Source organism: Bipolaris zeicola, assembly GCF_000523435.1.
Source record: "Bipolaris zeicola 26-R-13 unplaced genomic scaffold scaffold_279, whole genome shotgun sequence".
NCBI lineage: Eukaryota > Fungi > Ascomycota > Dothideomycetes > Pleosporales > Pleosporaceae > Bipolaris > Bipolaris zeicola.
In genome coordinates, this window is record NW_006912328.1 from 1 (window position 1) to 27,947 (window position 27,947).

The 27,947-nt window shown below is 52.5% G+C and overlaps 12 protein-coding genes across 12 annotated transcripts; 8 read left to right on the plus strand and 4 right to left on the minus strand.

Annotated features, from left to right (window-relative positions):
* Positions 1–1,487: 1,487 nt before the first annotated feature.
* COCCADRAFT_30321 (carbohydrate-binding module family 42 protein) lies at positions 1,488–3,058 on the plus strand (the record flags this gene model as incomplete). The annotated part of the gene is made up of 2 exons (XM_007719090.1): positions 1,488–2,067; positions 2,127–3,058. 2 exons carry the CDS (start codon positions 1,488–1,490, stop codon positions 3,056–3,058), a joined length of 1,512 nt encoding a protein of 503 aa, XP_007717280.1.
* A 457-nt stretch (positions 3,059–3,515) lies between these two features.
* Positions 3,516–5,435, minus strand: COCCADRAFT_109246 (uncharacterized protein; the record flags this gene model as incomplete). The annotated part of the gene is made up of 1 exon (XM_007719091.1): positions 3,516–5,435. The coding sequence occupies one exon, from the start codon at positions 5,433–5,435 to the stop codon at positions 3,516–3,518; it is 1,920 nt and encodes a 639-aa protein (XP_007717281.1).
* An 832-nt stretch (positions 5,436–6,267) lies between these two features.
* COCCADRAFT_109228 (uncharacterized protein) lies at positions 6,268–7,047 on the plus strand (the record flags this gene model as incomplete). Its single annotated transcript, XM_007719092.1, has 1 exon — positions 6,268–7,047. One exon carries the CDS (start codon positions 6,268–6,270, stop codon positions 7,045–7,047), a length of 780 nt encoding a protein of 259 aa, XP_007717282.1.
* A 662-nt stretch (positions 7,048–7,709) lies between these two features.
* COCCADRAFT_9215 (uncharacterized protein) lies at positions 7,710–9,918 on the minus strand (the record flags this gene model as incomplete). Its single annotated transcript, XM_007719093.1, has 2 exons — positions 7,710–7,883; positions 7,981–9,918. The coding sequence occupies 2 exons, from the start codon at positions 9,916–9,918 to the stop codon at positions 7,710–7,712; spliced, it is 2,112 nt and encodes a 703-aa protein (XP_007717283.1).
* Positions 9,919–10,416: 498 nt separating this feature from the next.
* Positions 10,417–11,297, plus strand: COCCADRAFT_9216 (uncharacterized protein; the record flags this gene model as incomplete). Its single annotated transcript, XM_007719094.1, has 5 exons — positions 10,417–10,492; positions 10,543–10,562; positions 10,628–10,654; positions 10,706–10,897; positions 10,947–11,297. 5 exons carry the CDS (start codon positions 10,417–10,419, stop codon positions 11,295–11,297), a joined length of 666 nt encoding a protein of 221 aa, XP_007717284.1.
* Positions 11,298–12,691: 1,394 nt separating this feature from the next.
* COCCADRAFT_9217 (uncharacterized protein) lies at positions 12,692–14,592 on the plus strand (the record flags this gene model as incomplete). Its single annotated transcript, XM_007719095.1, has 2 exons — positions 12,692–12,908; positions 12,971–14,592. The coding sequence occupies 2 exons, from the start codon at positions 12,692–12,694 to the stop codon at positions 14,590–14,592; spliced, it is 1,839 nt and encodes a 612-aa protein (XP_007717285.1).
* A 345-nt stretch (positions 14,593–14,937) lies between these two features.
* Positions 14,938–16,597, minus strand: COCCADRAFT_9218 (uncharacterized protein; the record flags this gene model as incomplete). The annotated part of the gene is made up of 5 exons (XM_007719096.1): positions 14,938–15,018; positions 15,089–15,298; positions 15,366–15,672; positions 15,720–15,968; positions 16,029–16,597. 5 exons carry the CDS (start codon positions 16,595–16,597, stop codon positions 14,938–14,940), a joined length of 1,416 nt encoding a protein of 471 aa, XP_007717286.1.
* A 1,976-nt stretch (positions 16,598–18,573) lies between these two features.
* COCCADRAFT_41073 (uncharacterized protein) lies at positions 18,574–19,499 on the plus strand (the record flags this gene model as incomplete). The annotated part of the gene is made up of 3 exons (XM_007719097.1): positions 18,574–18,650; positions 18,817–19,177; positions 19,296–19,499. The coding sequence occupies 3 exons, from the start codon at positions 18,574–18,576 to the stop codon at positions 19,497–19,499; spliced, it is 642 nt and encodes a 213-aa protein (XP_007717287.1).
* Positions 19,500–20,906: 1,407 nt separating this feature from the next.
* On the minus strand, positions 20,907–22,971 carry COCCADRAFT_109226 (uncharacterized protein; the record flags this gene model as incomplete). The annotated part of the gene is made up of 4 exons (XM_007719098.1): positions 20,907–21,888; positions 22,421–22,439; positions 22,602–22,698; positions 22,804–22,971. The coding sequence occupies 4 exons, from the start codon at positions 22,969–22,971 to the stop codon at positions 20,907–20,909; spliced, it is 1,266 nt and encodes a 421-aa protein (XP_007717288.1).
* Positions 22,972–23,745: 774 nt separating this feature from the next.
* On the plus strand, positions 23,746–24,844 carry COCCADRAFT_30330 (uncharacterized protein; the record flags this gene model as incomplete). The annotated part of the gene is made up of 3 exons (XM_007719099.1): positions 23,746–23,803; positions 23,853–24,329; positions 24,378–24,844. The coding sequence occupies 3 exons, from the start codon at positions 23,746–23,748 to the stop codon at positions 24,842–24,844; spliced, it is 1,002 nt and encodes a 333-aa protein (XP_007717289.1).
* Positions 24,845–25,291: 447 nt separating this feature from the next.
* Positions 25,292–26,106, plus strand: COCCADRAFT_109249 (uncharacterized protein; the record flags this gene model as incomplete). The annotated part of the gene is made up of 2 exons (XM_007719100.1): positions 25,292–25,432; positions 25,510–26,106. 2 exons carry the CDS (start codon positions 25,292–25,294, stop codon positions 26,104–26,106), a joined length of 738 nt encoding a protein of 245 aa, XP_007717290.1.
* Positions 26,107–26,579: 473 nt separating this feature from the next.
* Positions 26,580–27,920, plus strand: COCCADRAFT_30332 (glycosyltransferase family 31 protein; the record flags this gene model as incomplete). Its single annotated transcript, XM_007719101.1, has 1 exon — positions 26,580–27,920. The coding sequence occupies one exon, from the start codon at positions 26,580–26,582 to the stop codon at positions 27,918–27,920; it is 1,341 nt and encodes a 446-aa protein (XP_007717291.1).
* Between the last annotated feature and the right edge of the window lie 27 nt (positions 27,921–27,947).

The window sequence follows — 27,947 nt, forward strand, 5'->3', positions numbered from 1 at the left end:
TTGTAACTAGTTAGATAGAACGGCCTTTGGCCAAAGTCCTACATAGCCAACGGCTGATACAGGACTATAATGGAATAATAATAATAATAATAATTGATCGCATATAACGGTCCGATTCCAAGCCGTAGGAGGCGCAATGAAAGCGGTATTCGTTCCGAAAGAATGGCGGCAGTCTAGCCAATATGTGCATTGTACTGTCGGGACATGACCAAGTTGGCGGTCGAGACCTCCACATAATGCGCAAAGGCACGAGATGCACAAATGGACCCACATGTACCTCGGCACGTACCTCATGGAAACATACTCCAGGTCCAAGATTTTCTACAACCAGCCGGAATCCTAACTCACCAGAGAAAGATTATTGGGCAACTGCCATCTAGACTCTTTGTTGGCCATGACACCCACGTGACCAAATACAGAATACACACATCCTTGGACAGTTGTCAAGAGAAACTACTCCGTTATGTCCACGTACGTACTCCCATTGCGCCGACGATTTTGGCCGCACTCACCTGTCATCCGCGTCACCACGTTCTAACTGCGGAAACCGGCACAACACCTCCTTAAAAACATTACCAAAAACATGTCATTTTGAGTTCTCTTACCATCTAACGCATGAAAATGATGGCGTCACATGGCATCTGTTGGGAGAATTTGAGGCGTTCGTATTCTCGGCACCCGAAGTTTACTTGCTTCTGCTAAAATCGTCGGTCCTTTGTCCTTACTACTAAGTTTTGCAAATACAAAAAAAAACTTTCAACGGGAGGAAAATCGGTACTTTTCGATGTACCAAAATTAACAAAGTAAGAACCAACGAACCACAAACACATGTTCGCTTTTTGGTGAGTGATTTTGCCTCGGTGCAGGGATACGTACGTATGGATAGGTCTGGTTCGACTGGTGGGAATTTCCACAAAGCTAGATGGTGTATACTAGAACGAACAATCAATAAGTCTACGTTGAGCGCCTCCCAAATTCAGTAAAGAGCGTTTGCAGCCCCCAGTTCACGTGCCAGTGTTGTACATGTAAGGTGTGTATTGTGATTGGGTGGGCTGTCATTGGTATGCTGGTTCGTCTGGGGCACATCGGGCCATCAGGCTGCCGATGCACGTTACCAAGCTTTGCTCCGCTTAGTCTTGTGTTCGCTTTGCCGGCTTTTGGCAAAGCTTGTTTATTTATTCCGGCGCTATGATGCACATCCACCGTGTTCCCCCGCATGATTGTTACTGGAATAGAGGGGCAACTAAGTAGTGAATAGGCTGATCTTACAGGACATTAGCCCTATGTGACGTGACCGCTGCGTTTCTGTTGGAGGGAAAATAGTGGGTAGTTGCACTGTTGCACTGTAGAATGGTACATGCTCTGGGTAATTATAGCTACAGAAACACGAGACCACTATAGATAAATAGAAGTAATGTAGCTCGTGGGGATCCAGAGGAGCACAGAGGACTTGGGTTTGTCTTTTTTCTTCATATCCAAAAAAAACCATGTCTTCAAAATCGCTTCTCGTTGCGCTTGGGCTTGTAGCCACAGGTTCATTGGTGCATGCAGGGCCTTGTGACATTTACGCCAAAGGCAACACACCATGCATTGCTGCACATGCCACCACTCGTGCTCTGTATAATTCATACAGTGGCCCGCTCTACCAAGTCAAGCGTGGCTCAGACGGTGCCACAACTGACATTGCTCCACTGTCCGCCGGCGGTGTCGCCAATGCAGCTGCTCAAGACAAGTTCTGTGCCAACACGACATGTCTCATTTCCATCATCTACGACCAATCTGGCAAAGGAAACCACCTCACACAAGCACCACCAGGCGCTTTCAAGGGCCCAGACGTCGGCGGTTACGACAATCTGGCAAGTGCTATCGGTGCACCTGTTTCGCTAGGCGGCAAAAAGGCATATGGCGTCTTCATCTCCCCTGGAACCGGGTACCGCAATAACAACGTAAAAGGCTCGGCCGTAAAAGACGAGCCCCAAGGCATATACGCCGTCTTGGACGGTACACATTACAATGGCGGCTGCTGCTTCGACTATGGCAATGCTGAGACAAACAACCTTGACACTGGTAAGTATATCACCTCCCATCAATTTTTGATATCAGCCAATTGACCACCCAAAAAACAGGCAACGGCCACATGGAAGCCATCTACTTTGGTGACAACACCGTGTGGGGCAGCGGCGCTGGCAACGGCCCCTGGGTCATGGCTGACCTAGAAAACGGCCTCTTCTCCGGTGCAAACCCAAAGCAGAACACTCAAAACCCATCCGTCTCAAACCGCTTCCTAACGACTGTTGTCAAGGGCAAGCCTGGCGTCTGGGCCATCCGCGCCGGAGACGCCACCACAGGCGGACTCTCAACATACTACAACGGCTCGCGCCCAAGTGTGTCGGGCTACAACCCCATGAGCAAAGAAGGCGCCATTATCCTCGGTATCGGCGGCGACAACAGCAACGGCGCACAGGGAACCTTCACCGAGGGCGCAATGACGTTCGGGTATCCCAGCGACGCAATCGAAAACGAAGTCCAGGCCAACCTTGTTGCGGCTGGATACTCCACTGGACGCGGATTGATGACTAGCGGACCCGCATACACTGTTGGATCCAGTGTATCTCTCAGGGCCACGACATCTGGCTACACGGACCGCTATCTCGCGCACTCCGGAGCGACAGTGAACACCCAAGTCGTATCGTCGTCGAGCACTGCGCTGCTCAAGCGCCAGGCGAGCTGGATTGTCCGCGCTGGCTTCACCAACAGCGAGTGCTTTGCGTTCGAATCAAAGGATACGGCTGGAAGCTTTCTCCGCCACGCAAATTTCGTGCTGCAGGTCAATGCTAATGATGGATCCAAGGGGTTCAAGGAAGATGCGACATTTTGTCCTCAGGCGGGTCTTACGGGTAAGGGTAGCTCGATTAGAACTTGGGCGTACCCGACGAGGTGGATTCGCCATTTTAACAATGTTGGGTATATTTCGAGCAATGGTGGTGTCAAGGACTTTGATAATGTCAGCTCGTTCAACGACGATATCACGTGGCTTGTTGAGAGTGCCCTGGCTTGAGGGGACCGGGTAGTATGTGGTGGAATTTTATGTAAGTATGAATGCTTCCGACGTATATAAGTTGGTTTTGTCAGAATATGTTGATGAATGGTATATTCCTATGTATATATGGACGGGATTGCCTCTACTATGTAAGCTGCATTTGTTAGCAAATATAAAGATACCAAAGTACTCTAGTAAACTTCTGTTAAATTTCCTCACTTACCTTGAATTTTGTAATTCATGATCGGAAGCGGGCATTGTATCATATCGCATTTGAACACGAGAAATCAACATCCAGTTCACACACACACTGCATATGAACATTGAACAAGTTTTGTTTAAGCTACTGGTACAAGTTATAGTACTGGCTATCAAGACTGCTTACAAAAAAGACCCGACATCGCCTAGTCTATGGCTAAATCTAGGGGATATACACATCAACAGGGCTGGGAATAACAGAAAGAAGAAGATCCTTTTAGTCAATAAGCAGACTGTTCAGGCGAGCCTCAGTGGCAATAACGTCCAAGGCCTGCTTGACCTCGAGGACTCTTCTGCATTCTGCCAACCAGTCTTTGCTTAGTACCTTTGCCCATCCTTGTAGACTGTTCATTTCTCGTGCAGCAGCATCTAGGTCGCCCTCTTCAAGGAGAACCTCTGTGCGTGCGAGGGTAGCTTCGACGTCGCCACCAACGGCGAGACCAGACTTCTTAAACAGAACCTTGGACATGGCGAGCGAGGCGAGGTGAGAAGCGACACCTGCGTCTTCGGGCAGAAGAGCAGCTTTCCTGACTTCAGCGGCAACACGGCGGAAGCGGTCAATCAGGAGAGCGGAACTGGGAATGCCGCGTTGGTAGGCGGCGGGGTTGATGCTGGCAATGGCAGCGCTGACAACGGGGTCATCCTCAGCGATTTCCTTGAGAGCGGCCAGCTCAGTGACAAATGGCTTGGGGACGATCTGAGACTCGAGTGCAGACCTTACAGCCTCGACAGCAACGACAAGATGTTGTGTCTTGAGGTTGGCGTCAATGACGCTGTTCCACTCGGCCGTCAGCTTCTCCAACTCGTGCACCGAAGACGAAAGCTCGTTAAGCTTGCCTAGGCGGCCTTCGCGCTCAGCCTCAACACGCTCCTTGACAGTGGCAGTGAAAGCCTTTTGCATGCTGATGCTCTGCTCGAGAAGTTGGTTCTTAAGCTTCTGCTCGTAGACCTTTTGGGCTACTTGCAGCTCAGACTGCAGCCTCTCCTTGTAGCCCTGCGATAGACGTTCGCGCTCGTTTTCGAATTCCTCCTTGAACTGAGCTTCCTGGGCCTGCATTTGGTGGTCGAGGCGCTGTACGAGTTCCTTGGCGGCCTGCTCGAATTCGGCGTGAGCCGCCTTGACCTTGTCCTCGGACTCCTTTTCGAGGTTTGCTTTCATCAAGTTGATATCGGCAACTACCTTGGCAAGGTCGCCCTTGGCCTTGTCGAGGGTCGAGTTGTACTTTCCACCGTTGGACTCGTCTGCGTTGACAACGGTGATGATGTCATTAACAATCTTGACGACATCCTGGACAACGGGCTCAGTGGCAGCGGGGACATTAAGGTGGTCAAGCGGGGCAATAGCCTTGGAAGGGGCTTCTTGCTTGGGCTCTGGCTTCTTTTCCTGAGACGAGACCTTGGGCTGCTGTCCGCTCGACTCGACCTTGTCCACCTTGTTGTTGTCGGCAACGGCACTCAGATGCGGGCCTGTAGTAGCGAGATCGCTGCTGTTCTCCTTGACCGGGCGGGCAGTCAGGCCGCTGTTTCCAGGAATGGTGACCTTGTTCTCTCCCGAGATCTGGGGGTGCAGCCGGGGGTCGCCAGCACGGCCGGGGAAACGCTTCCTAAACTCGCGCTCCTCAAAGTAGGCGACGGCATCCTCTCCGTAGGGAACGTACTCTGTGAAGAAGTCGTGGAAGTTGTCCGAGACGAGAGAGTAGTAGACACCGCCAGCGTATCCTAGACCCGAGAGGATGGCAAGGCGGAGGAGGAAGCCACGGAGAAAGCGCCTCTTCTTCTTCTTTGGTTTTGGCTGGACTGGGTCCGGTGCCACACTGGCCGTGCCTGGCCCCGTGGGGGGAGTCGTCTTGGGGGCGGTGGTGGGAGCATCACGCGATGCGCCTGCAGCGGCGATGGAGCTGTCTGGAGCAGGCGGGGGTTTTGGCACGTCCGAAGGAGGGATGGTGTTTGTGTCGTTGGCGGGACTGGATGGGCTCAGTGAAGGCTCCGTGGTGGGTGCCGGATTGGGGACGGTCGTCTCGCCCAGACTCTTCTTATCATCGGCGTAGAAGCGTCTGGCGACATGCCATTGCGGGCGGGCGTGGCAAGCCAATGGCCTGGCAGCTGGACGGGCCCGAAGAATGGAGGCGCGCAGCATGGTGGGCTGCCTCCGGATGGCGGGGATGGGGATGTTGATGGGCGGGTGATGGTCGTTGAGCCAGTGCCAAAGCCGGCCTGCGAAGATTTGGAGCTTCTGCCGACGACACACGTCAGGGCGCACGGACACGGGCAGCCATTCCTCTCCTCTCCTCTCCTCATCATCACTTCCACCGTCACTGCCACTACACTATAACCGATATCATCACCACCACCACAACATTATCTCGCCTCGTCTTTGGACGCTGCTGACAAACGCCGTATTTGTGGTGCCACCTTCGCGTGAGCCCATGCAAACACTACGGCATGTCCGTCCAGCTGCCATGCTCGTGCTGCTACTGCTGCTGTCCATGGTGCACACCACACGTTTGATATATGCTAACCTCCCCCTTCGTCTCCTTTCCTTCTTCTTCTCCATCTTCCCTGTCTTTCATCCTATCTCTCCTTTCACCTCTCACTATCACTGTCAGCCCTTCGCCCCCAATCTGAAACTCGGCGAGTGAGCACAGCCTTCGCGTCACCACCTTGCAACGTCATCAGATCACCTTCATCACAAGCCCACAAGCACCCGCTTTCCCGCCTACCAGCCCACCCACACCTATTCCACTCCCACATGCATCATCCCGTCCACGCAAACTTGCCTTGAAACAGCAGACGAGGCCCCACTTGTTTGCCAGTTCACAAAAATTTCCTCGTGGCTTTTCTTGGCTGCGACTTGATCCTGTTCAAACATCACATAATCCTCGACCCGTCTTACCCTCACCTTGAGAGTTTGTCCTCACCAGCTGCACAACTCTGTGCAAGAATCATTCTTATACACGCTCGTCTCAATTATGAAAAGCGGCCCGGCCCGCAGCGCACATGCGCGTGACGATACAGAGTTCCGCTACGACCTTAGTCACGCCATATATGGCAGTTTCCCATCATGCGCATCACACACCACGCCGCCTCAGCGATCGCGTGCCCCATCCCCACACTTCGCCTCAAAAGCATCCAGCGAGCCGGCTTCTAGTACACTTGTCGATTCCACTCTCAGCGGACAGAACGAAATTCAAAGTCCCAACGACGACGACGGCGACGGCGACATCGATAACGATATCACCAACAACAGCGCGATACAGCCCTGGCTTTCCCACCAACCCAGTTCACCCAGCCATGCAGCCGACATGGACAACATGCACCAAAGCGTTTGTCTGAACCTCACCCCGCCCTGCGAAACCACCACATCTGAATCGGAGTTGTGGATCCTACCCGAACTTGATGACTGCAATGCCAATCCATCAGCGTCTTCGACTTCTTCTTCTTCGTCTACCTCTTCTTCGTCCTCATCGCCCCCCTCCTCCACAAAATCACCCCGACCATCGGCCCCCTTGCTAGTTGGTGGAGAAAAACAAATTTCCCTCTTCCTCTCGCACGCCACAAAAGCCAAATCCCATTTCGAGCAGCTACGCACAAGACTGATCCAAGGCGACTACGACGGCTGGGACTTGTTCGTTGCAAGATGTAGCCCTGAGAGCAAGGATAGACCACGGAACAAACACTATCACGGTGAGGAGCGGGTGGACGAGGAGTTTGACCTTGTCGTCTTGTCGGCTGTCAGGGCGAGTTGTTGATTCCGGGTGGTTTATCTTCTTTGTAATGACGAGATATGACCTTTCTTTCTCTTCTTTTGTTTTTCAGTCTTTCCTTCTAATGATAATGACGATACTCATGATTGGTTTTGGCGTAAAGGATTTCAAACTGGTAATGAACGATACCCTGTCTCTCTTTTTCGTCTCCCTCTTTTTCTTTCTTTTGTTCTAATGGAGCCAGTATATGCAAGAGTATAGTAGAATTGGCTAAGAAGAAAAGGTTTCTTACGTTCTCAAAACATCCACAATTGCATCTGTCCTTACAAACACTAATTCACTGTCTTCTTCTGATGGTTGATTTGTTAGATGTATAAATATATTTATTCGGCCGTGCACCGCCCCACCACACCCTCAGGACCCTGAGAATTACTATCAAGAAAAAGAAAGAAAGACGAAGAAAAAAAATATTAACATCTATACAGCAGACCTACACGGTTGGAATTACAAGAGTGCGAGTAAGTGAGCGAAAGAGAAAGAAAGAAAGAAAGAAGAAAAGAAGAAAAGAAGAAGCCTTTTCCCTTCCGATCTACCCATCTAAGCTCTTGAACCTAAGGAAAATAAAGATTTATAAGAAGAAGACACGACACACTCGACTGGATGCCAAGCAAACAGTCAATGGGACAACAACAACAACAACAACAAGACTACTCGATCCTCTTCTTTCCCTCTTCCAATCCCAATAACCTCGCGTCGCTCTTGCCCCTCTCATGCTTTGTACCCACAAGTGGTCCCACCATGCTGCTCTGCGACACTTTGGCCAGCGTATCCTGGAAAGCCTCGATTTGCGGGGGTTGGCGGTTGAGTTTGGGCCAGTTGACCTGAATTGTACGTTAGGAATGTGTACTTGAACAAAACAAAGAAACAAGTAGAGAAAAAAAAAAGGTCGGAAATAGTTGAGTGACAAAAAAAACTTACATAAAGAGTACCGTTGGCCCAGATAAAGTTGAAACACGCCGCAGCTGTAACAAGCGATAGCAGCAGCAAAAGACGGATTGGCCACATTGCCGCATCAGGTGCGCGTCGAGTGAAAGTGCTGACGAGGATCAAGAAGATGCTCGCGGCGAGAATGTACGGTATCGACTGGATAAACAAGGGCCGACGGTCGGCAAACAGGAGCTGCCCGCCCATGCCCGAGTCGCTGGGAAGATAATTACCCAGGAACAAATCAAAAGCATCCTGGCGAGGCCCGTCGCTGAAATTGTTCAGGCAGTACCGCGTAATCGAGTTGTTGAGATCCTGCAGCGCACCCTGCTTGGTACGCACACCCAGGCGCGTAAAGTCTGTCTTAAGGGCACCGGTGCCAGAGTAGGATTTGGACACGACGTCGGCATTGTCAGCCCAGATGTTGCGGAAAAGATGCTCGAACGCAGCGTCTTCCTCTGCGCTCTCGCCCTCGCGCATTATGCCCAAGTCAATGAGCATGCGCGAGAGGACAAAGCGACCCAGCATGCTCTGCACCACGTTTGTGCGGTCCAGACAGTCCATGCAGTTTGTTCGCACCACGGCCGTCTGGTGGCGGCGGACCTCGACACCACCTGCATCACCGGGCATGTCGACGCCGCAAAAGTAGCCATGCTTGACAATGTGCGGCTCCAGCTGGTTCAGCAGCAGCTTGGCCCGGTCCCATCGCAGGCCCTTTGTTTCGTTGTGAAAGTCAAAGTAGATGTAGTGCAGGCGGTCGTATACCGTTTGGGCCCGCGCCGGATCAATAATGTGGAACTTTTCAGGGGTAATGCGATCCCCCTCGACGTTTTCAGCAGGGGACGTGTGCAGCATCTGGACCATTTGCTCGTATGCCTCCTTGACGCGCTGCTCGCGGCCCTTTTGGTTAACCAGGTTGACCATCCAGTTGTCGCCGTAGAGGCGGATCTGCTCAGCAAAGTGCTTCTTTGCCGCTGGCAGCGCGCTCTCAATGCCGCGGACCTGCAGCTTGGGTGTGTACTTGAGCGTGTTGATCTCAGCCCAGTAGACGGGCACACTTCCTCTTGTCTGCACATAGGCGAGAACCTGTGTCTCCTTGCCAGCATTGCCACCCGCTGTTCCATTCTGGGTTGAGCCGAAGCCGCCAGGCCCACCCGAAGCATTGTCGTTGAGTATAATGATTTGTTCCGTCTCATTGAAGTTGGATACATTGCCGTTCTCGTCGATGCCGCGCGAAAAGTATCTTGTGCCGGCCTTGAGGCGGGACCGGCGGGTAATGAGAATGAAGGTGAGAGGAGTACCCTTGATAGATGTCCTCTTAATCTCTAGCATGCCATACATGACGGGCAGGATGTAGGGGTCTGCGCCGGGCTGGTGGCCGGCCGAGTGCCTTCCATATCCGCCACTCAGGCCGCCGCGAAAGTCAATGAGGTCGCTGGAGACGAAGCGGTTCCAGTAGAAGCGGTCGTCGGCGCGCTTCCAGAGGGGCGTCGAGGGGTCGAGGTGGGCCTGGCGCTGGAAGGTGTTTGTGATGTCGAACGAGTAGGAAAAGTACAGTGGGGATGTCTTGAGGAGCGTCTTGAGCAGATTGAGATAGTTGTCCTCATCAACGTCGTGCAGAGGCTTCTCGCGCAGGGACAGGAACTCGGTGGAAACAATGCGGTAGACCATGTGGCCTTTTATACGACCAACGGGCTCTGCCTTTGTGATGACAATGATGTACTTGTCGAGGCGCAGCTTGATCATGCCCAGGATGCCGGCGATGCTCGAGACACGTTTAGAACCCAGCAACTTGCCATCATGCAGGCGCATGTCGCCCGATGGGCGGTCGACGACGAGTGTGGGCGCCGAGGGGGACGAGGGAGATGAGAAGGCATAGTGCGAGGGCGACGAGTGCACGTTGATATCGCGGTAGGGGAGGGCGACGCTCATGGTGGGCGGTTGATTAGTGGAGGCAGAGGAGAAGGGGGGAGCTCCGGGCTCTGGGTCGACAAGGGGGTGCGGGTGTTCCCGTCGTGGGCGTGTGGTGGTGAAGGAGAATTACTATGGCTGGGTGTTTGGCGCTACCCAGGGTGTAGTGTGTAGTCGTAGAGCATACGTTGTAGGTAGGAATTACTGTCTCGCGCAGGCCATACGGGGCCCAGCGTTTCGTCATGGCGGCCACTGCGGCGCCAGGGTCCGACTCGTGCGCTAAAGCCAAGCACCTGGCACCTGGCACCCAGACGGAACCACGACGACTTCGTCACAGCAACAACCACTCCCACCACCACATCCACACCCTCGTCTGCCTCCCTCACTACACTCTCCCCTTAACCACACCCATCTGGCCCTCGCGAATCTACCCCGCCCTCTTCCCGTCCCCGCTCATCGCCTACACAACCATCACCAACTACCATCGCCGCCTGATAGCGCCGCGTCACTCTCGCCAACATGTCGGCAGGCAGGATGCAGCAGGGCCAACGACCCGGAGGCTCCAGATTCGCACAGTTCAAGCTCGTGCTGTTAGGTAGGAGTGCATGTGTGCCGTCTTCTGTGCCCCGACTGACAAGTGTGCAGGTGAATCGGCTGTCGGAAAGGTGCGCTAGCCTATCTCTCTTCCATGAGTGCCATGGGAACATGTACCAGAGCTAACCCGTCACAGTCGTCTCTAGTATTGCGCTTTGTCAAAGTAAGCATGCACAGCTGGAAGCCCACTGGCCCTCGCCGCTGACTGTTGCAGGACCAATTCGACGACTACCGGGAGTCGACCATCGGCGCCGCCTTCCTCACCCAGACCATCGCCCTCGATGAAAACACAACAGTCAAGTTTGAGATTTGGGATACTGCTGGCCAGGAGCGGTACAAGTCGCTTGCCCCCATGTACTACCGAAACGCAAACTGCGCCGTAGTCGTCTACGACATCACACAAGCTGTAGGTATCTCTACGCTTTCATCATGCACTAGGTACTGATACGCGCCAGGCATCTCTGGACAAGGCAAAGGCCTGGGTCAAGGAACTGCAACGCCAAGCAAACGAAAACATCATCATTGCCCTGGCTGGAAACAAGCTCGACTTGGTGACCGAGTCGTCCGACAAGCGCGCCATCTCGACGGCTGATGCCGAACAATATGCCCGCGAGGCCGGCCTGCTGTTCTTCGAGACGTCTGCCAAGACGAGCGAGAACGTAAAGGAACTCTTCACAGCCATTGCCAAGAAGCTGCCCATTGACCAGGCCGGCCCACGAAACCTGAGGCCAGGCCAGCAACGACCGGGCGTCAACCTGAGGCCAGAGGCCAACCAGACACAGGGCCCTGCCGGCTGCAACTGCTAGACGGCTAGATAGGACTGGCTGTGTGAGTGTAGGTCTATTGTATGGCGTGCATGGGCGAGTGTGTGACCTGAAGTGGTTGCACACGTCTACTAGAACAAGTACATGTGAGGTCGCTGTTGTGTTTCTTGTCGCGTCACCGTCTCCATTGTGGGACATGTCGGGCTTCTGGAGTAGGGTCTGTTTTGATTGCAAGTCGACATGTGTGTTTAAGAGCAAATATTGGGGCCACCTGATTCTTTAATTAATGATTTCAAAATATCCCGCCCTCGACATGTGTGCAGTAGATGATGGAAAACAGTGCGCTGTTGGTGTGTAATGGCACTAGGTGAGGAGACGAGGTACTAATCCAGACTGTAAGAGGTAGTAGGGGACTTGAAGGTGAGGTAAGCACTAAACACATCGAGCCATCTTAAACCAACGCAAACTACAACCCTTACTGATTACCTAATTCGGATATATCTAATAAGATGGAACATAGCTACATATGTATGCAGGCGAGATAGGACGATGGAGATGGCGGGGGTGAAGCGCCATCCATGGCACGTGCTTCTCGTCTCGAATCCACTTGGCCTGGACAGGCAGTTGAACCATGTAATTCATCTATAGATACATGATCCAGCAGTCCAACACTCCTGGTACTCGGGTTACTGATGAGTCTGGTCTTCTCCCACTATCAGGATGGGGCACAGGACTCGAAACCAATCGCCAGTCGGACCGAGCCCATTAAGATTGAATCCAACATGCCCGCTACTATAACCATGTCGCGTGTCTGCAAGAAAAAAAAAGGCCGCTCAGCTCGTCAGTGGCAATTTGGCCGCCGACGAGCTGGAAGACACAGCCAAGGACCCATTCACCTTCCAAGAGCAAATTAAGCACCCCAAGAGCAGCCCAAGCTCGGCAATCTAGTGGCTTGTTGTGCTTGACTATCAGCAAGGCCTCAGGTCATGGCTTCCCAGCTTCCCTTTACAGAACTAGCGCCTCCGTGTCCACAACTAAACGGCTGCAGGCACATCAACCTCTTCCGTACTTTGAACCACTTCGTCATGTCCCACTCATCTGTACCGCAGCAAATCCAGACTCTCCGTTGACCAGACCTGCCCGATTCGTCGCAGTGCGGCTGCAACACCCTGGAATCACGCAAGCATGGCCCAGTCTATTTGCCTCTACACGACAAGAACGTAGCCAATGTCCGTAGCCACAGCACGCGATCGGCATGCACCGAACATTCGCCTAGTTACCCTGCCGTTTCGAAGTAGCCTCCAACCACCACCATGGTGCTTCTCTAGTCATTTCTTGACGAGGCTTAAATAGCCCTCAAGTCCCCTCGTGTCTCTAGATGTGCGCGTGTGCTGCTTCTTTGTCTTCGACACGTCCCTCCACCAGTCTTGCCCAAAATGCACATCTTTGCCTCTGTTCTCTTGACTGCTGCCGCCGCCCACGAGGCTTTTGCCTCTCCGGTCCAGGCTCGCTCCCCTTATCTTGTCAAGGAAACACACCCTTCGCCCCGAGGATGGACCAGGCTTGATCGTGCACACGGTGGAAAGACGATTCAACTGCAGATCGGTCTTAAGCAAGGTCAATTTGACGAGCTTGACCGCCATCTCCAAGAGGGTACGTTTGTCATGACCCACCATTTGGAAACCCGGCCCATTCAATAAGCTCACATGTCATAGTTTCGGACCCCGACCATGCGCGTTATGGCCACCACCTCAGCGCCGATGAGGTGGACAAGCTCGTTGCACCTAGCTCGGAAACCTATGACTTGGTTCACGAGTGGCTTCGCGAGAACGGCGTCAGCACTGACAACATGGCTTACAGCTCCGCCAAGGACTGGATCATCGTCCATCTGCCCATTGAGATGGTCGAAAGCTTGCTTGATACCGAGTACCACACGTACAAGCACAAGGATGGCTCAATTGTCGCACGTACCACCTCATGGTCTCTGCCGCGTCACTTGCATGATCACATTGATACCGTTCAGCCGACTACCTCTTTCTTCCGTGGTGCGGCTAACGAGGCGACCTATATCAACGAGGTTGCCGAAGTGCCTGAGAGCTACAAAACACCCTCGGACGCTTCCATCTCTGCTGTCTGCAACGTGACCTCTGTCACACCGGAGTGCTTTCAAACTCTTTACAAGACCAAGTGGTATCAGACCAAGGCTAGCGACAAGAACAGCATTGGCTTCACCAACTACCTTGGCGAGATTCCTATCCGTCCAGACGCCAAGCTGTTCTTGGAAAAATATCAGCCTGCGGCTGTTTCATCAGCCTATGGTTTCAAGGCAATCACCATTGACAACGGCCCTGCCCAAGATGGTCCCTTGACAGCCAACCAGTCCGCCGCTGGTATCAGCAGGGAAGCCAACTTGGACATACAAGCCATTGCTGGAATAAGCTACAAGACGCCCATTACCTCGTTCTCAACCGGTGGCTCGCCTCCTTTCAACCCAGACATCAACACGCCAACAAACACCAACGAGCCCTACCTTGTCTGGGTCAACTGGCTCCTGAACCAACGCTCGATTCCCCGCGTCATTTCCACTTCTTATGGTGATGACGAGCAAACTATCCCCCGCTCCTATGCCGAGCGTGTATGCCGCCAGTTCGCCCAAGTCGGTGCACGAGGAACAACTCTCTTCTTCTCCTCGGGTGACCACGGTGTCGGCGGCACAAACACATGCTTCACCAACGACGGCAAGAACACGACCCAATTCTTGCCTTCGTTCCCTGCTTCCTGCCCCTATGTCACTGCTGTTGGCGCAACCATGAACTTTGAGCCAGAGGAGAGCGCATACCGCCCTTCGCGCAACACATCTGCCGGTTTCCGTGACCTCTACTCTAGCGGCGCTGGCTTCAGCAACTACTTTGCCCGCCCCTCATACCAAGATGGCGTTGTACCCAAGTATGTCAAGAGCCTCGGCAACACATACGAGGGCCTGTACAACAAGACTGGTCGCGGATACCCAGATCTCTCTGCCCAGGGTCTCTACTTTGCCTACTTCTGGAACGGCACCGAGGGCACCATTTCCGGTACTTCGGCTTCTTGCCCCTTGACCTCTGGTATCTTTTCGCTCGTCAACGACGCCCTGATTGCCTCTGGCAAGCCCGCGCTTGGCTTCTTGAACCCCTGGCTGTACAAGAAGGGATACAAGGGCCTTACCGACGTCCAGAAGGGATTTAGCTACGGATGCAACGTTCAGGGTTTCCCCGTTACCAAGGGCTGGGATCCTGTTACCGGATTCGGTACGCCTGATTTCCCCAAGCTGCTCAAGCTCGCTGGTGTAGACAAGTAAATGTAATTCTTCTTTTGATGAGGTGGAAATCCTTGAGACATGGAAAAAAAGGGGGGGATGTGTTTATATATATATGAGTATATTCATCATGGCTAGGTTAGGCTATGTACGTAATCATGAAATGAAATCAACAACCGCATATTGTTCCAAATGGCGTTTTGCATCGTGATTGGTTGTTCCAAATGCAACAAACGCAGTTCATTTCGTCATTCAGTTAAGGTTAGCCCCTTTTCAACTTGCACCGCCTTCTTCATCAGGCATATTCGTTCAGCGTTTGATCGTGACAGAGGGACGTATTCTCGGCAATTTTCATCCAAGGCGTGAGTGAGCAAACCATGGGTATGGCTAGTACTGTATCCCATTCGAAGTAGCAACGTCAGGGTTGGGGTAGTACCACGCTGCCACAGCCACAATGATGTAGACAATCTGTTCAAGCATTGACATTAGCAAAAGGACAATTTCAACATGGAAGCAAAGAAGAAAATATAAAACTTACAATCAACATGGCGCCCTCGAGGTAATTTGACTCGCCGTCACGGAGGAAGTTTCCAACCACAACAATGGACAAGACGAGCAGGACAATCATGAAGATCTCAAAGTTGAGATCCATCTCCTTGCCCATGAACCAGCCTACAATGACAACGAGTGGGGCATTGAAAAGAGCCGTTTGGATCGAGGGTCCGATGCAGTGGAAGAGAGCGAAGTTCTATTTTGCAGTCAGCACACAATGCATCTCGGAATTGGTGAAGAAGAGAAAAAAAACTGCAACATACAATCTGTCCATCCCACGCCTCATCAATTGCAGTAAGATGCTCTGCTGCCTTTTCAACCAGGGGAAGCAAAATCAGACCAAGGAACTGATCGGGAACACCAGACTCGACAACGTCTTCGATGCGCTCGACGAGGAAGACGGCGAGAAGGGTGACAATGGCCAGGGAAACGGTAATGGCGACGAGACATTCCGTCATTGTGAACTTGGGCTTGGCAACGTCTTCATGGTGGTCCAGATCACGGTGCTCGTCAGCTTCGAGAACTTCATCGAAGATGGAGTGCTGCGAGCGAGCATTGTAGAAGATGAAGCTTGCACATGTTAGCACGAGACCATATACCGTGGCTTGGCAATTTACATGAAGAAAGCGACGATGAGGAGAATTGACGTCACCTGACTGATCTTGAGGACGTTGTGCTGCAGGATCTTCTCGGTAAACTCATGGTGCTTTGATGCTTTTTCCACGGCTGAGCCCTTGAGCGCAGAGTAGTAGGCGCTAGGGATGAGAAGTCCAAAACCGGCGACCAGCAAAAGACCGCTACCAACTTCACTAATAGCAGCATGGAACTTTTGGCTGGCTTGTCTCAAACCTCCGACAAAGAAGCAGCTATTTTGTACAATATCAGCACCATGTTTTATAGCTGGCGGGTGGGAGGGGGATACTCACAGTCCAAGGCAGAGCAGCAAGTTGGTAAGAATGGAGCCCAGAATGGCAGCCTGAATAACAGGAATAAGGTTTCCGTGCTCCGACGAGCCATGCTCCGAGTTATGTTTCGCAATAAGGATGATAAACAGGATGATTTCAACAATGGAGCCAAATGCCGTCTCGATCAGGATACCAGATACCTTTGGCATCTTCCGTGCGAATTCCTGACCCGCGAAGCCAAGAAGGTTAGCTGCGGGTACCATGGCAATGTAGCTAGTTGCGAAGACAGCAAGAGGCAGGCCCGGCGCCGCAAAGTGCAGGACAATGGCGACAATGACAAAGGGCCAAAGCAGGTTGGTGTACTTTGCAGCATTGCTGCCAGACCGCCATGCGACGTTGATGAAATGAGACAAATGGAAGCCCCGGCGTCCACTCTCACCATCCGGATGGATGTGCTCAGGGATAATGCTGTGCACGGCTCCTAGCAGCGGCACAGATTCAGACTGCCTGCCATTGTTACCACGATGGTGATCGTACAGCACGCGCGACACGTTGTGCGAGCTATCGTGCCCATGGTGGTTGGAAGGCATGATGCCGGATTGCAAATATGAAAAGAAAGCTCAGCAAAAAAACAAAGACTCTCAAGAGATACAAGCAAAACGCGTAGTTATAATTGAGGTTGAAGTAGTTGGGTGTGGAGAGATGGAGAATGGAGACGGGGAGCTTGGGGAAGCTGCACGTCTGTGTTGGCGGGGACAACCGCCCGCCACGACTCGCGACCTTTTTTTTTTGCCCAGCCCGCCGCCGCGGCTGAGAGGCTAGGGCACAGACAGGAAAACAAGGCGACACCGCCATTCTTGAAACAGTATTATTGTTATTCGACGAACCAGCATGAGTGCCAGAAGGGCCTATTGGCTATCTTTTACATTTTCAGCATTAAATTTGGGTTTGAGGCCCGGGGCAATATCTACAGCTTCCGACTTGCCAGCGCGTTCTGCAAACCTGGTGGAGCAACTTACCATGACGCGTATAGCTTCAACGACAACTTTCCCCATTTCCAGTCATCATTAGCTATACTTTGTTTAAGCAGTTCTGGTAGTAAGCATGCCGGACTAAGGCCCAACACAAACGTGGGGAACTATCATAGGATGGTCTTGTTCCGGCCCCCTGTGCAGCATCTTCTTCCCCGGTCGATCACAGCCCCATCCAGATGGCTTGCGTATACTTCCGGAAAGCGTAAAAATATGCTGCATCTTTTTCACTTGGGGAATTGCTTGACTGAATGTCTCCTCGCAGAAGAAAGAGACTGCGGCAGCAAGTAACGGGGTTTGGTAGCTGGAGGTTGATTGGATTTCACTAGCTTGATGTGGTAGCTGTTTAGCTAGTAGAAGCAGTAATGTTCTGCCCTAATGACGTCATTAATTGATCCTCAAGTCTGCGTCTCCGGATCGCAAATTGCGAGAGAAAAAAAGAATGAGATGGAGAGTGGTAGATATACTGAGTTGGAGATGATATAGATGCAATTTAATGGCAAAGCCACAGGTATCGACAAAAAACACTTTATGCGTACGGGAACAAGGAATTCCACCCAGTTGCAGACATGAATCAGGTATTTATACTTATGAAATAAATTCATGATCCAAACAACCCTGTATCAACTGAGAAGAACATTCGGACTTTAAAATACTTGCAGTCAACGTTGTTCCCTTCGGGGTAGTCGTCTAATATGGAGGATGTGTGGGGATTTTTTACCTTAGTTTTCTCGGACGCGTGTACAGGGATGCCATGGCTTTCTTCGCTGCTACATTCTTTGGATGCGCTGACTAGAGGTTGTATTCTATACTGTTACTATTGAATTCATCAAGTAGAAATATGTTGATAGGGGCGGGCCTGTAGAATCAGATGCTGAAAGCGCCATGGTTGAAAAAGATCAGCTCACAGGAGCAGGTCGGTCGAGACGTAAAGGCATGAATTTGCTACCAGACTAGTATTGAAAATGATTAAATTTTCCATTAATGACTTTCACTATTGGTATGGATGAGAAGTAAAATTTACAAATATAGCTGGCAGATAAACCGGGGAGATAACCATATAAGTTAGCAAAACTACTATTTGCGGCCGAGCTACTCAATAAATCCCGTGAATCGTTCAACAACTAAGCTCAATTAGGAAGACTATATAGGTGTTAGGCAGTACTTACAAGTATACATAGAATGTCTCGCAGACAGGTGCTAAATATGCAGCTTATTGTTCAGAATAGATACGTTGCTCAGTATTGTCAGATCAGCTAATTTCGCTATTGCATAGATAATCAAGAGAATGAAAATACAAGGTATAACTGGTAACATACTAGGGTGTCATGACTTTAGAGCAAGCAGCAAGTGAACAAGAAGCGGAAACAAACCTTCCCCGCACTTATCCCCGAGCATACAACATCCCCGCTTTATCTAACCCTCGATAAGCCTCATATGCATAGATTGTTCACTTTGATCTTGACAAATACTCTTTAGATCTTATACTCTCTTCGTGAAACTTAGCTCTTACCATTCCGACAGAATTGGCTTCAATGACCCGCACGCTTCGTATCGCAGCAGCACAGTTAGGCACCGTTCATCACAGCGATGACCGCCAACAGACCTTATCGTGACTTATCGCGTTACTCGAAAACGCCGCTTCTCAAGGCGCACAAATAGTCCTCTTCCCCGAATGCACTTTGACAACCCTCTTTCTTCGCTATCTAGCCGCCGACAAAGAGGAGCGCAAATCATTTTTCCAAAACGGCGACGTCGCCACGGCATATAGCACCAAGGACATTTTCGAAAAAGGCAAAAGAGCTAGGCGTAGGCATTTGTATTGGTTTCGGAAAAGGAACAGATCAAAGTGAGTATTACAATACTTGCGTCTACTACCATGCCAAGTCCGGATCCATCTTATCACAGCACTGCAAGGTATATTTACCGGGAGGCGTTGAATCCTTTCCCGAACCCGACCCTGTCAATCAACTGGAAAAACGATACTTTATGCCTAGAGATCTAGGGTTCCATTTGTTTCGTGTGCCGGATCTAACAAAGAGCACGATTGACCAAGGGGAGCCAATGTTCGGGATGGTGATATGCGATGATAGGCGGTGGGCAGAAGCATGGCGATGTCTTGGTCTCCAGGAGGTGGAAGTGGCGTTGTTAGGGTTTAATAGTCCAGGTTACACGCCGCACATATGGAGCACGGATTCAAACCTACTACGGCAAGCAAATGCTGATGCCATCTTCCGGCCCAATTTTGGCCATGCAGGCGCATTCGTACACGAACTCTTGCTTCTCGGTTAGCGCGGCACGATTTAGTTTGTACAATGGGAAGTATGACCGTGCAGGTGGTTCGACAATTGTTGGACCTGATGGAAAGATCATAGTCGAGAGCCAGACAGAGGAAGACGAAGTAATCATTGCAGATTGTGACCTCGATTGGTGCGAGTCTGGCGAAAACACGAACATCTGATTCCGCCAGACATCGACGAACGGAACATTATGGCATCTTGACTTCACAAACCGGCGTAATCGAGCCACCCAGACTCACAGCACCGGACAGTAAGAAGAACACCTCGACAAATGGCACTCACACGGCAGGAATGCCATCCGTAACTGGCACCCCTTCACCGCGCCAAATCCGCATTCTCCTCTGCAACCCCAACGTCGCATGCTACAGCGACCACGCACTCACCAAAATGCTAAGAAAAGAACTATCCCAGCCCGTCATCGGCATAATGGAAAGCATCACTGTACGCCGCCCGTAGCCTCGGCAGCAGGTTTGGTATCATAGCTACATCGCAGCGCTCGCGGTATAACCCTCTGTGACGCCGTAAAGAAGCCACGGCTTAGATTCCTTTTGTGTAGGCGTGCGCAGCTGCAACTTGGGCGTTACTCGACTTGGAGACAAAAAAACGAAAAGGAGGTTCTAGGTATCATGTGCGGTGTTGCACGGGAACTTGTGGCTGATGGGGGGGGGCGGATACGCTAGCGTTGGGGGTGTGCGGGAATGACGAATGTGAAGGTTGCGGTTGAAAAGGCGGTTGGAGGGGATGTAGTACAGGTGGTTGATGGGGGTGTTGGCGGGTGTGCAGCAGCATCTCGCTGGTTCGTGTAGATTTGGGGGGCGAGAACGGCGAAACGAGGTATTTATGCTAGTTCTTCTGCGGGTAGGCAGCGTAGAGGTCAGAATTGGTATTAGATATTGGATTAGTAGAAGCAATGAATCGTGTAGATTATTTTTTGGTTGTGAGGCTTTGTGTCAAAGTTGAGAATAAGAAAATATATGTAGCTAGATTGATGTCATGACAATCATGTCGACATGAACAACAGACCTGAACATCTCTATCTGAGACTCGAAAACGATGAGTAAGCAGTAGGCGGGAGTGTAACAGCAAGTTTTGTTGGTGTCACAATACAAACGCACGGGCATAAGTCTTAATGAGGCAGGCGAAGTGACCAACCAAGGTAACCCATGCAGGCAGGATTCGTATACAAAGTCTTGTTTCAACTGCAATACAAACGGTAGGCTTAAGGAAACAACAACCGTGTGCCAAAGAAAAAAGGGTAATTAAATTGTTTCTCCTCTACGGAGGTGAAAAAAAAAGGATAAGCCTTGACTCCTAAACAATGCCATGTGTGATGTGATGATGCAATGCGACGCCCAGAACAACCAAGTTATGCAAGTGAGGGGGTATCCTACAATCATAATGCGGAAGAATAGATGAAACAGAAAAGAAAGAAGAAAAGGCCAAGAATCAAAGGTTCGCTACAAAAAAGGTATGCAACTCAAGATAAGGGGAAAAGCAAATCAAAAGCCAACCACCTCGCAACCACTACCTAATAACCATGCCTAGCATGGTCTGTATGACATGGACATTCACCTACGTGAGCGCCTTGGTCGACTGCTCGACTCGCCATTGCCACGACTGCGTCCAGACGAGGTCTGCGAAGTGCTCATGCAGTCCCAGTTGAAAGGAATCTGAGAAGTGGGTATAGTAACACCTTCATAACGATGCAACCTCGCACGCCTTGGGGGAGGAGAGGGTTGCGCAAAAGCCTCTTGGCGAACTTCTTCAAGCGCTTGGTTTGTGGCGGCAAGGACGGCAAAGCGTCTGTCCGGTACACGGCGGACGGTCGTGTTGGGCGTGCGAGGACGAGCTTGGCGCGAAGACGTTGTTGATTGCTCGTGCCGGCGGGAACGGTGCTGGCGGTTCTGAGAGCGTGAAGACTCGGGGCTTGGCTGAAGGGTAGTGGAAGAGTAGTGGTGGCGTGACGAACGATGACTACGGGGTGAAGACTCAAGAGTTTGGTAACTGCGAGGTTCGCGTTTTGGTGTCCTTGATGGAGAAGTCGCAAAGAAAGACCAGCCACGTGAAGGCTCAGGTCGGATATTCTTCTTGGACTTTGAATGCTTGGGAGGGTCACGCTTTGCTCCGCGCCCGCGCAGAGTGCCTTGTGATGATTGCGTGGGGTGCCGTCGCCGATGGTGTTGACTTCGGTGAGGTCGTGGATTCAACAGAGTCTCTTGGGACGAATTGACAGTTTCGGGTTCGAACGAGCGGCGGTATTCCTGTGGTACCTCTACATTCAAGGCTGATCGGTAGTGCTCGCGTCTCCGGTAGGCATCCTCGTACTGACGCTGTGATTGGGGAGGGTGGCTGTCCCTATGTTTTTCGCGGAGCGGGGAACGTTGCGCTGGCAGGGTGGAGTCTCCAGATCTTCTTTTCCTGCTAGTGTCCTTTGAGCTGCGCTTCTCTGAGTATTGCTCAACGATTGGCCTTCCATTACCGCGAAGCGCGCTGTCCGCCGGCGCGTCCCGCCTCTTCTTTTCCCCGGATGACGACGACGTCTTGGGCTTCCTGTTGGCCGGAAGGCCAAAGTTGAATGACCAGCACATAGCGACCAAGACGCAGATCTTGTATCGCTATGCGACTGGTATTTGAGTCCAATATCAAGGCTCAACAGAATGGCAGCAGCGTGCATAAGGATGCCGAAGTTCGGAACAGCCGACAGAGCCAAGATGTGCACAAAGAGGGGTGCAAATGTGTTACGCTCAGGGCAGACAAGGCGAGCCAATGGACAGATAAAAGGATTCAGCATTCCAAGGCAAAGGGGGGGATGGGATGATTGAACAGAGAAGGCGGGCTTGGAGACTATGATATCATGTAGAGACAAAGAGAGTTCCGGGTCTGGCCTGAGAGCAAGAGCACCGCATTCGTGACATGGAGGCCGGATTCCAATAGAGCACATGGCCTGAAGCTAAATCTAGAAAGGATTCATTCACAGTGCCTGGCATTGTCGTTTTGCGCTCCAATCAGCGGAGGGCTCGGTTGATGGTGTGCGACGGACAGAGTGATTCGTAAGTTAGCAAAGGGTGGCTTACTGGGCCACATGACACCTCTGGCTCCAGCTGATCGACTCATCTTTCCGGCGCGCTGCAGCCAGCAGTCTGCTGTGAAATGGAGTGTAGAAGAGTGGAAACGGTGCATGGAGATTGACAGGCCGTCTTATATGGTGCAGCATTGATTCTTGTGGCAGCTACTGCTCGAGCGTGTGCTGTCTCTGGGCGTACCTGCGTCGCTGCTACGTGGCACCTGTGCTGGACAGAAGAAGGGCGGGACGGTTGCGGGACGATCCTGGGTGCAGAGTTGGGTGATCTGACGACAGTCCTAGTGGCACCTAGGGGGGTGACGGCGATGCTAGCTGCATGCTGGTGCTCGCTGGTGCGAGTGGGCTGATGGGTGATGACGGCCGCCTGACCGCGCGAGAGGGACGGTTGCTGGGTTCCTTATCGTTATCGGGTTGGGGCCGACGTCATTGGTCCGAGACGGGCCTCGTTCACCTCGACCTTCCAGCCATGTCCCATCATCGCCGGCTTTCCAGGGGCTGCACGGCCGCGGGAGAGTGCATGTTCCTGCTTCTGACACGCCTAGCACAGACATCGTTCATCACACAACTGCGCCTCCATGACGCCCGCCACCGCCGGCTCGAACCAAGCCATAGTAGCCCCGAGGGCGGGCAGCCAATTGCAGCCAGAAGCCGCCGAATCGCCTACAACAAGGCGGCGCTTACAGTGCACCCACGCTCTTCTCGGGCCAAACAGAGAGTCATTCGTCTTGCGGCCTGTCCCAACAGGACGACAACTGAGACAAGGACGATATCGGAGAAGCCGAGCAGGGCCGAGAGGGGGGCGGTCAGCAATCAGAGACGGGGGCTGTACTTAACATGGTGTGTGCATGGTAGAGCCGTATTCGATTACATGCTTCCAACACCAACAGTTTGCGGAGAGCGGAGATTTGGATACGAGTCTGAGTCGTACAGTAAGTAAGTAAGTAGGTAGGTAGCAGTTTGTCGAGTAGTAGTATGCAATGCACACAAGTAGTAGCACGGCTTGGCAGGGGTGCGCTGCGGTCATCATCAGCCTCTGTATCACTGTGGCGTGGGACAAACTTTGTGCTTGATTCCAAGTGTGCCCTTGAAGCAATAAATCTTGGTGCCGCTTCATACCAACTAATAGTATTCGGCAAAAGAACAATAGGCATGACCGTGTCGGGACTCAACACACACAAAGTCCCGACTCCAGAGTGGGGTATCCACTATCCACCCCGCTGGCGTCATGTTGACACGAACAGACGATGCGCCATATCAATAGTTCCTCCACCGACGTTGAACATCACACGACATCTGCACAGACACGTAGCCCATAGTACAATCAAATGCCTCTGATCGCACAGAATCCAAAAGACCGGGTCATCCTCGGGTTGATGACCTTTGGTACGCCTTGACACTGCGGGGTTCAAGTGCGGCTAGTAACACTGAGTAGGTCCTGATGAGAGCAGCGGCGCGCGTATCACCGAGTTCGATGAGTTCACCAAACATTTGGATTACTTCCAGGCCCAGGGCTACAATGAAGTCGATACTGCGCGCATGTATGTGGGCGGCAAGCAAGAAGCATGGACACGCCAGGCTGCATGGAAAGACCGCGGCCTTACTCTTGCTACTAAAGTCTACCCATTCGAGGCTGGCGTTCACAAGCCCGAGAACCTGAAGAAACACTTCACCACTAGTCTGCAAGAGCTTGGCGCCGACTGCGTGGATATCTTCTATCTCCATGCGCCCGACCACAGCGTGCCGTTTGAAGAGACGCTCGAAGCAGTCAACGAGTTGCACAAACAGGGCAAGTTTGTCAACTTGGGCCTGTCAAACTTTGCAGCATGGGAGGTTGCTGAAGTCTACAACATCTGCAAGGAACGAGGATGGGTCAAGCCAACCATCTACCAGGCCATGTACAATGCTATTAGTAAGTCTCACCCCTTTCAGCCCATCAGCCACTGCTGACAATACTCAGCTCGCGCCATCGAGCCGGAGCTCATTCCCGCATGCCGTAAGTATGGCATCGACATTGTCATCTACAACCCTTTGGCTGGTGGCCTCTTTTCCGGCAAGATCAAGTCCAAAGACATCAAGCCTGACGAAGGCCGGTTCGGGACCAAGGCTGACCGCATCGGCACAATGTACCGCGATCGCTACTTCAAAGACGCGACGTTTGAGGCTCTTAGGATTGCAGAGGAAGCTGCTCAAAAACATAACCTGACGCTGCTTGAGATTGCACTGAGATGGTGTGTTCATCACTCTGAGCTCAAGACACGAGTCAAAGGTGGAAATGACGGCGTCATTATTGGCGTCAGTAGTCTCAAGCAACTGGAGGGCAATCTTGCGGATCTGGAGAAGGGGCCTCTGCCTGACGATGTTGTCAAGGCGTTGGATGAGGCGTGGATGGTTTGCAAGGCAACTGCGCCTACATACTTTCGGTAGATGGGATAGTGTTCGGTTGCTGGACTGTACCGGCGTTAGCTGAATGCCGAAACTCATTAGTCATCCAGTTCCGATTCCGAGTGGCATCCAAGTCGACTTGGCAGTGGCCTTGATTGGAAGGTGCAAGCAAGGCCGTACTTGGAGCCACTTCGTTGGACGGCGTACCTTACTCCATCCACAAACCTGTTCAACACTGTGTTGATTGCAAGTTCATTCCGCCTCGGCATTCCCCTGGATGTGATGTATGGTTCGGAGAAATGTTCAAAGTGCAGTACAGGAAACTCGTGGTAGCGCTGGATATAACCTACTCCTTGATGTGGGGCGCAGGATTCAGGCAACTACCTAGATAAAACAACGCCCTTTTCTACAACTCTGACCACCTCTCCACTGCTTGTAAAGACCAGTTCTGTCATCTTTTTGCATAGTTCTGAGGAACTCGTTGCAACCATGGCGCAAACCGAGACAGTCCCCGTTACTATACCTGCTGAACAACAAGGCCCTCAGACCAGACCGGTAGAGCCTGAAAGGCGCCTGAAAGATGGTGATATCCAGATTGAAATATGCACAGTAGACGATGCAATGACGCTTGTAAGTGGGCAACATTGTGAAAACAATGACGGAACAAACTTGATGAATACATTTCACGTACTTAGCTTATTCGCCAGGCACATGGACTTCGTGCCTGCTATTCTGCAGAAACCTGGGACAAGAAAGAGCCGGCCGCACAGGGTCGCCCAGATTCCGAAAGAATAGAGCGGCTAGCCAAACGCCTTGTTCCTGTGCTCGCACATTCAGAGTACACCTTTATCAAAGCCGTGCTCGCCTCGACGGGCGAGGCCATCGGTGCAGCGTGCTGGGGTCGCCCAGATAAGAACATTGCCCACGACCCCTTTCGCCGCAGCGCCATCTCATTCTACAACTGGCACGAGTCCCTAGGCTGGAGTGACGCGCTGGTCGACGAGTTGTGGTCGGGTGTGACGGACAGTTGGCACCAAGGGCAGGCTAAGGATGACGAGGAGCGGGCGCAGATTATGAAGGGCGAGGCGCATTGGTTTCTTGCGCTGCTCATCACGTGGCCCGACTTCCAGGGCCGCGGAGTTGCGAGGAGACTGCTTGACTGGGCGATTGAGCAGGCAGACGCAGAGGAGCCGCCGATGCCCATGTATCTCAAGTCGAGCAAGATGGGGAGGCGGGTGTATATGCACGTGGGGTTTGTGCCTGTGGGGGAGAATACGATGGTTAGGCGGGGACGGGTGGAGTAGTCGTCATGGTGGCGGCCTTGACTCGCTGGTGCGGCTCTTGGTATAACACACGATGCACAAAACAACCGCCTAGACACATTGTGGTGCTCGCATAGCTAGATGCACAAGACGCAAATGAAGATGGGCATGCTGGTCAGGGACATGAGATGGTCGTGTGTTTTGGGCACGTGGCATGACATACTATTTTGTGGCACGTGGCATGACGTCAGCACCCGCCCATCCCATGTGAGAGGCGAGAAGCAAAAACATCAAAAAAGAAAAGGGCCGTTGTCTAAACATGGCAAATGCAAATGTCGAGGCGCGGGGCAGAGCAGGAATGCCAAAGACAGGCGGGCGACTGTTGGTTTGACGAGTGCACGACGTCGGGCGGATAGCCGGATGGGAGGCTGCTTAGCGTCCTTTTTGGTCGCGTCAGGCCGGGCCTCCCCAAACATGGCGGGCGTGCGGGCATATCGCAAGCACCCACGACCACCATGAGGGTGCGATTGACGCTGCGGCGCCTGCTGAGCGCCGCGTTGCTGCTATGCACCCTGTTCCTGACGACTCTGCTGCCGCGGCTCTGGCGGGGCGACCGCGGCTACGAGCTGCTCGTCGACCGGCCCCCTCCCGCCGGACCTGGGCCCGTCTCTAAGGTCGTGGTGCCCTTTGGCCAGGAATGCGCCCCCTTCACCGCCGGCGTCATGGACGACGTGACCATCGTCCTCAAGATCGGCGCCGGCGAGGTCGCCTCCAAGCTGCCCCAATACCTCAACCGCCTCGGCCGCTGCAAGCAGGATCTGCTCATCTTCTCCGACCGCAAGGACTCGTACAATGGCTTCGACATAGCCGACGCCCTCGCCCACCTGCGCCCCGAGTACAGGTTCAACAACGCCGACTTCGACGTCTACGACTACATCCAGTCCGTCAACCTGACTACCGACAAGTCGCCCGATGGCTGGCGGCTCGACAAGTACAAGTTCCTGCCCATGATGGAGTGGACCTCGTACCTGCGGCCCCAGTCGCACTGGTACGTCTTCCTCGAGCTCGACACCTACGTCAACTACGACAATCTATACCGTTTTCTGTCCAACTTCAATCCACGCACCGCCTACTACTTTGGATCCCCCGTCTGGCCGAAGAAGAAGGCCATTTTTGCCCACGGCGGCAGTGGCTTTGTGCTGTCGCGTGCAGCACTGGACAAGATCATGGCACTCGGCCGCATGTTTGGCGAGAACAAGCATTTTCCAGGCACGCACTTCTTCGGTGTCGACGTACAGAAGCAGTGCTGCGGTGATGAAATTCTAGCCCAGGTCCTGAAGAAGAGCGGCGTCTCCCTTCGAGGATACTGGCCCATGTTCAATGGCGAAAAGCCAATCACCATGCGCTTTGACAATGAACAGTGGTGCGAAGCAATCATGACCATGCACCACCTTAACGAAGAAGACTTCACCTCGCTCTCCCAATGGGAAAAGGCGCGCTCGCACCCGGAACGACCCCTCATGTTCGAAGAACTCTTCACAATGATTGAATCCCACCTCCGCCGCGAATCCGAAGACTGGTCCAACCTCTCCGAAGACGTGACGTACAAACCCAGTAAAAAAGCATCCAAATCATTCGACAACTGCCGCAAAGCCTGCATCAACGACAGCAGATGCATGCAATTTCAACACACGGGCACAGAGTGTCGCCTCGGCTACTCGATTCGCTTGGGCCGCCACCAGCCTCGTGAGGGCGACCGCCAGTGCAGGTCCGGATGGATGCTGGATCGCATCAAAGCGTTTAAACAGGCCCGTTCCCCGTGTCAGGGCGCCCGCTTTGTCCATTCCAATCCCTGAATGATGTGTCCCCCCACCCCACCCCCC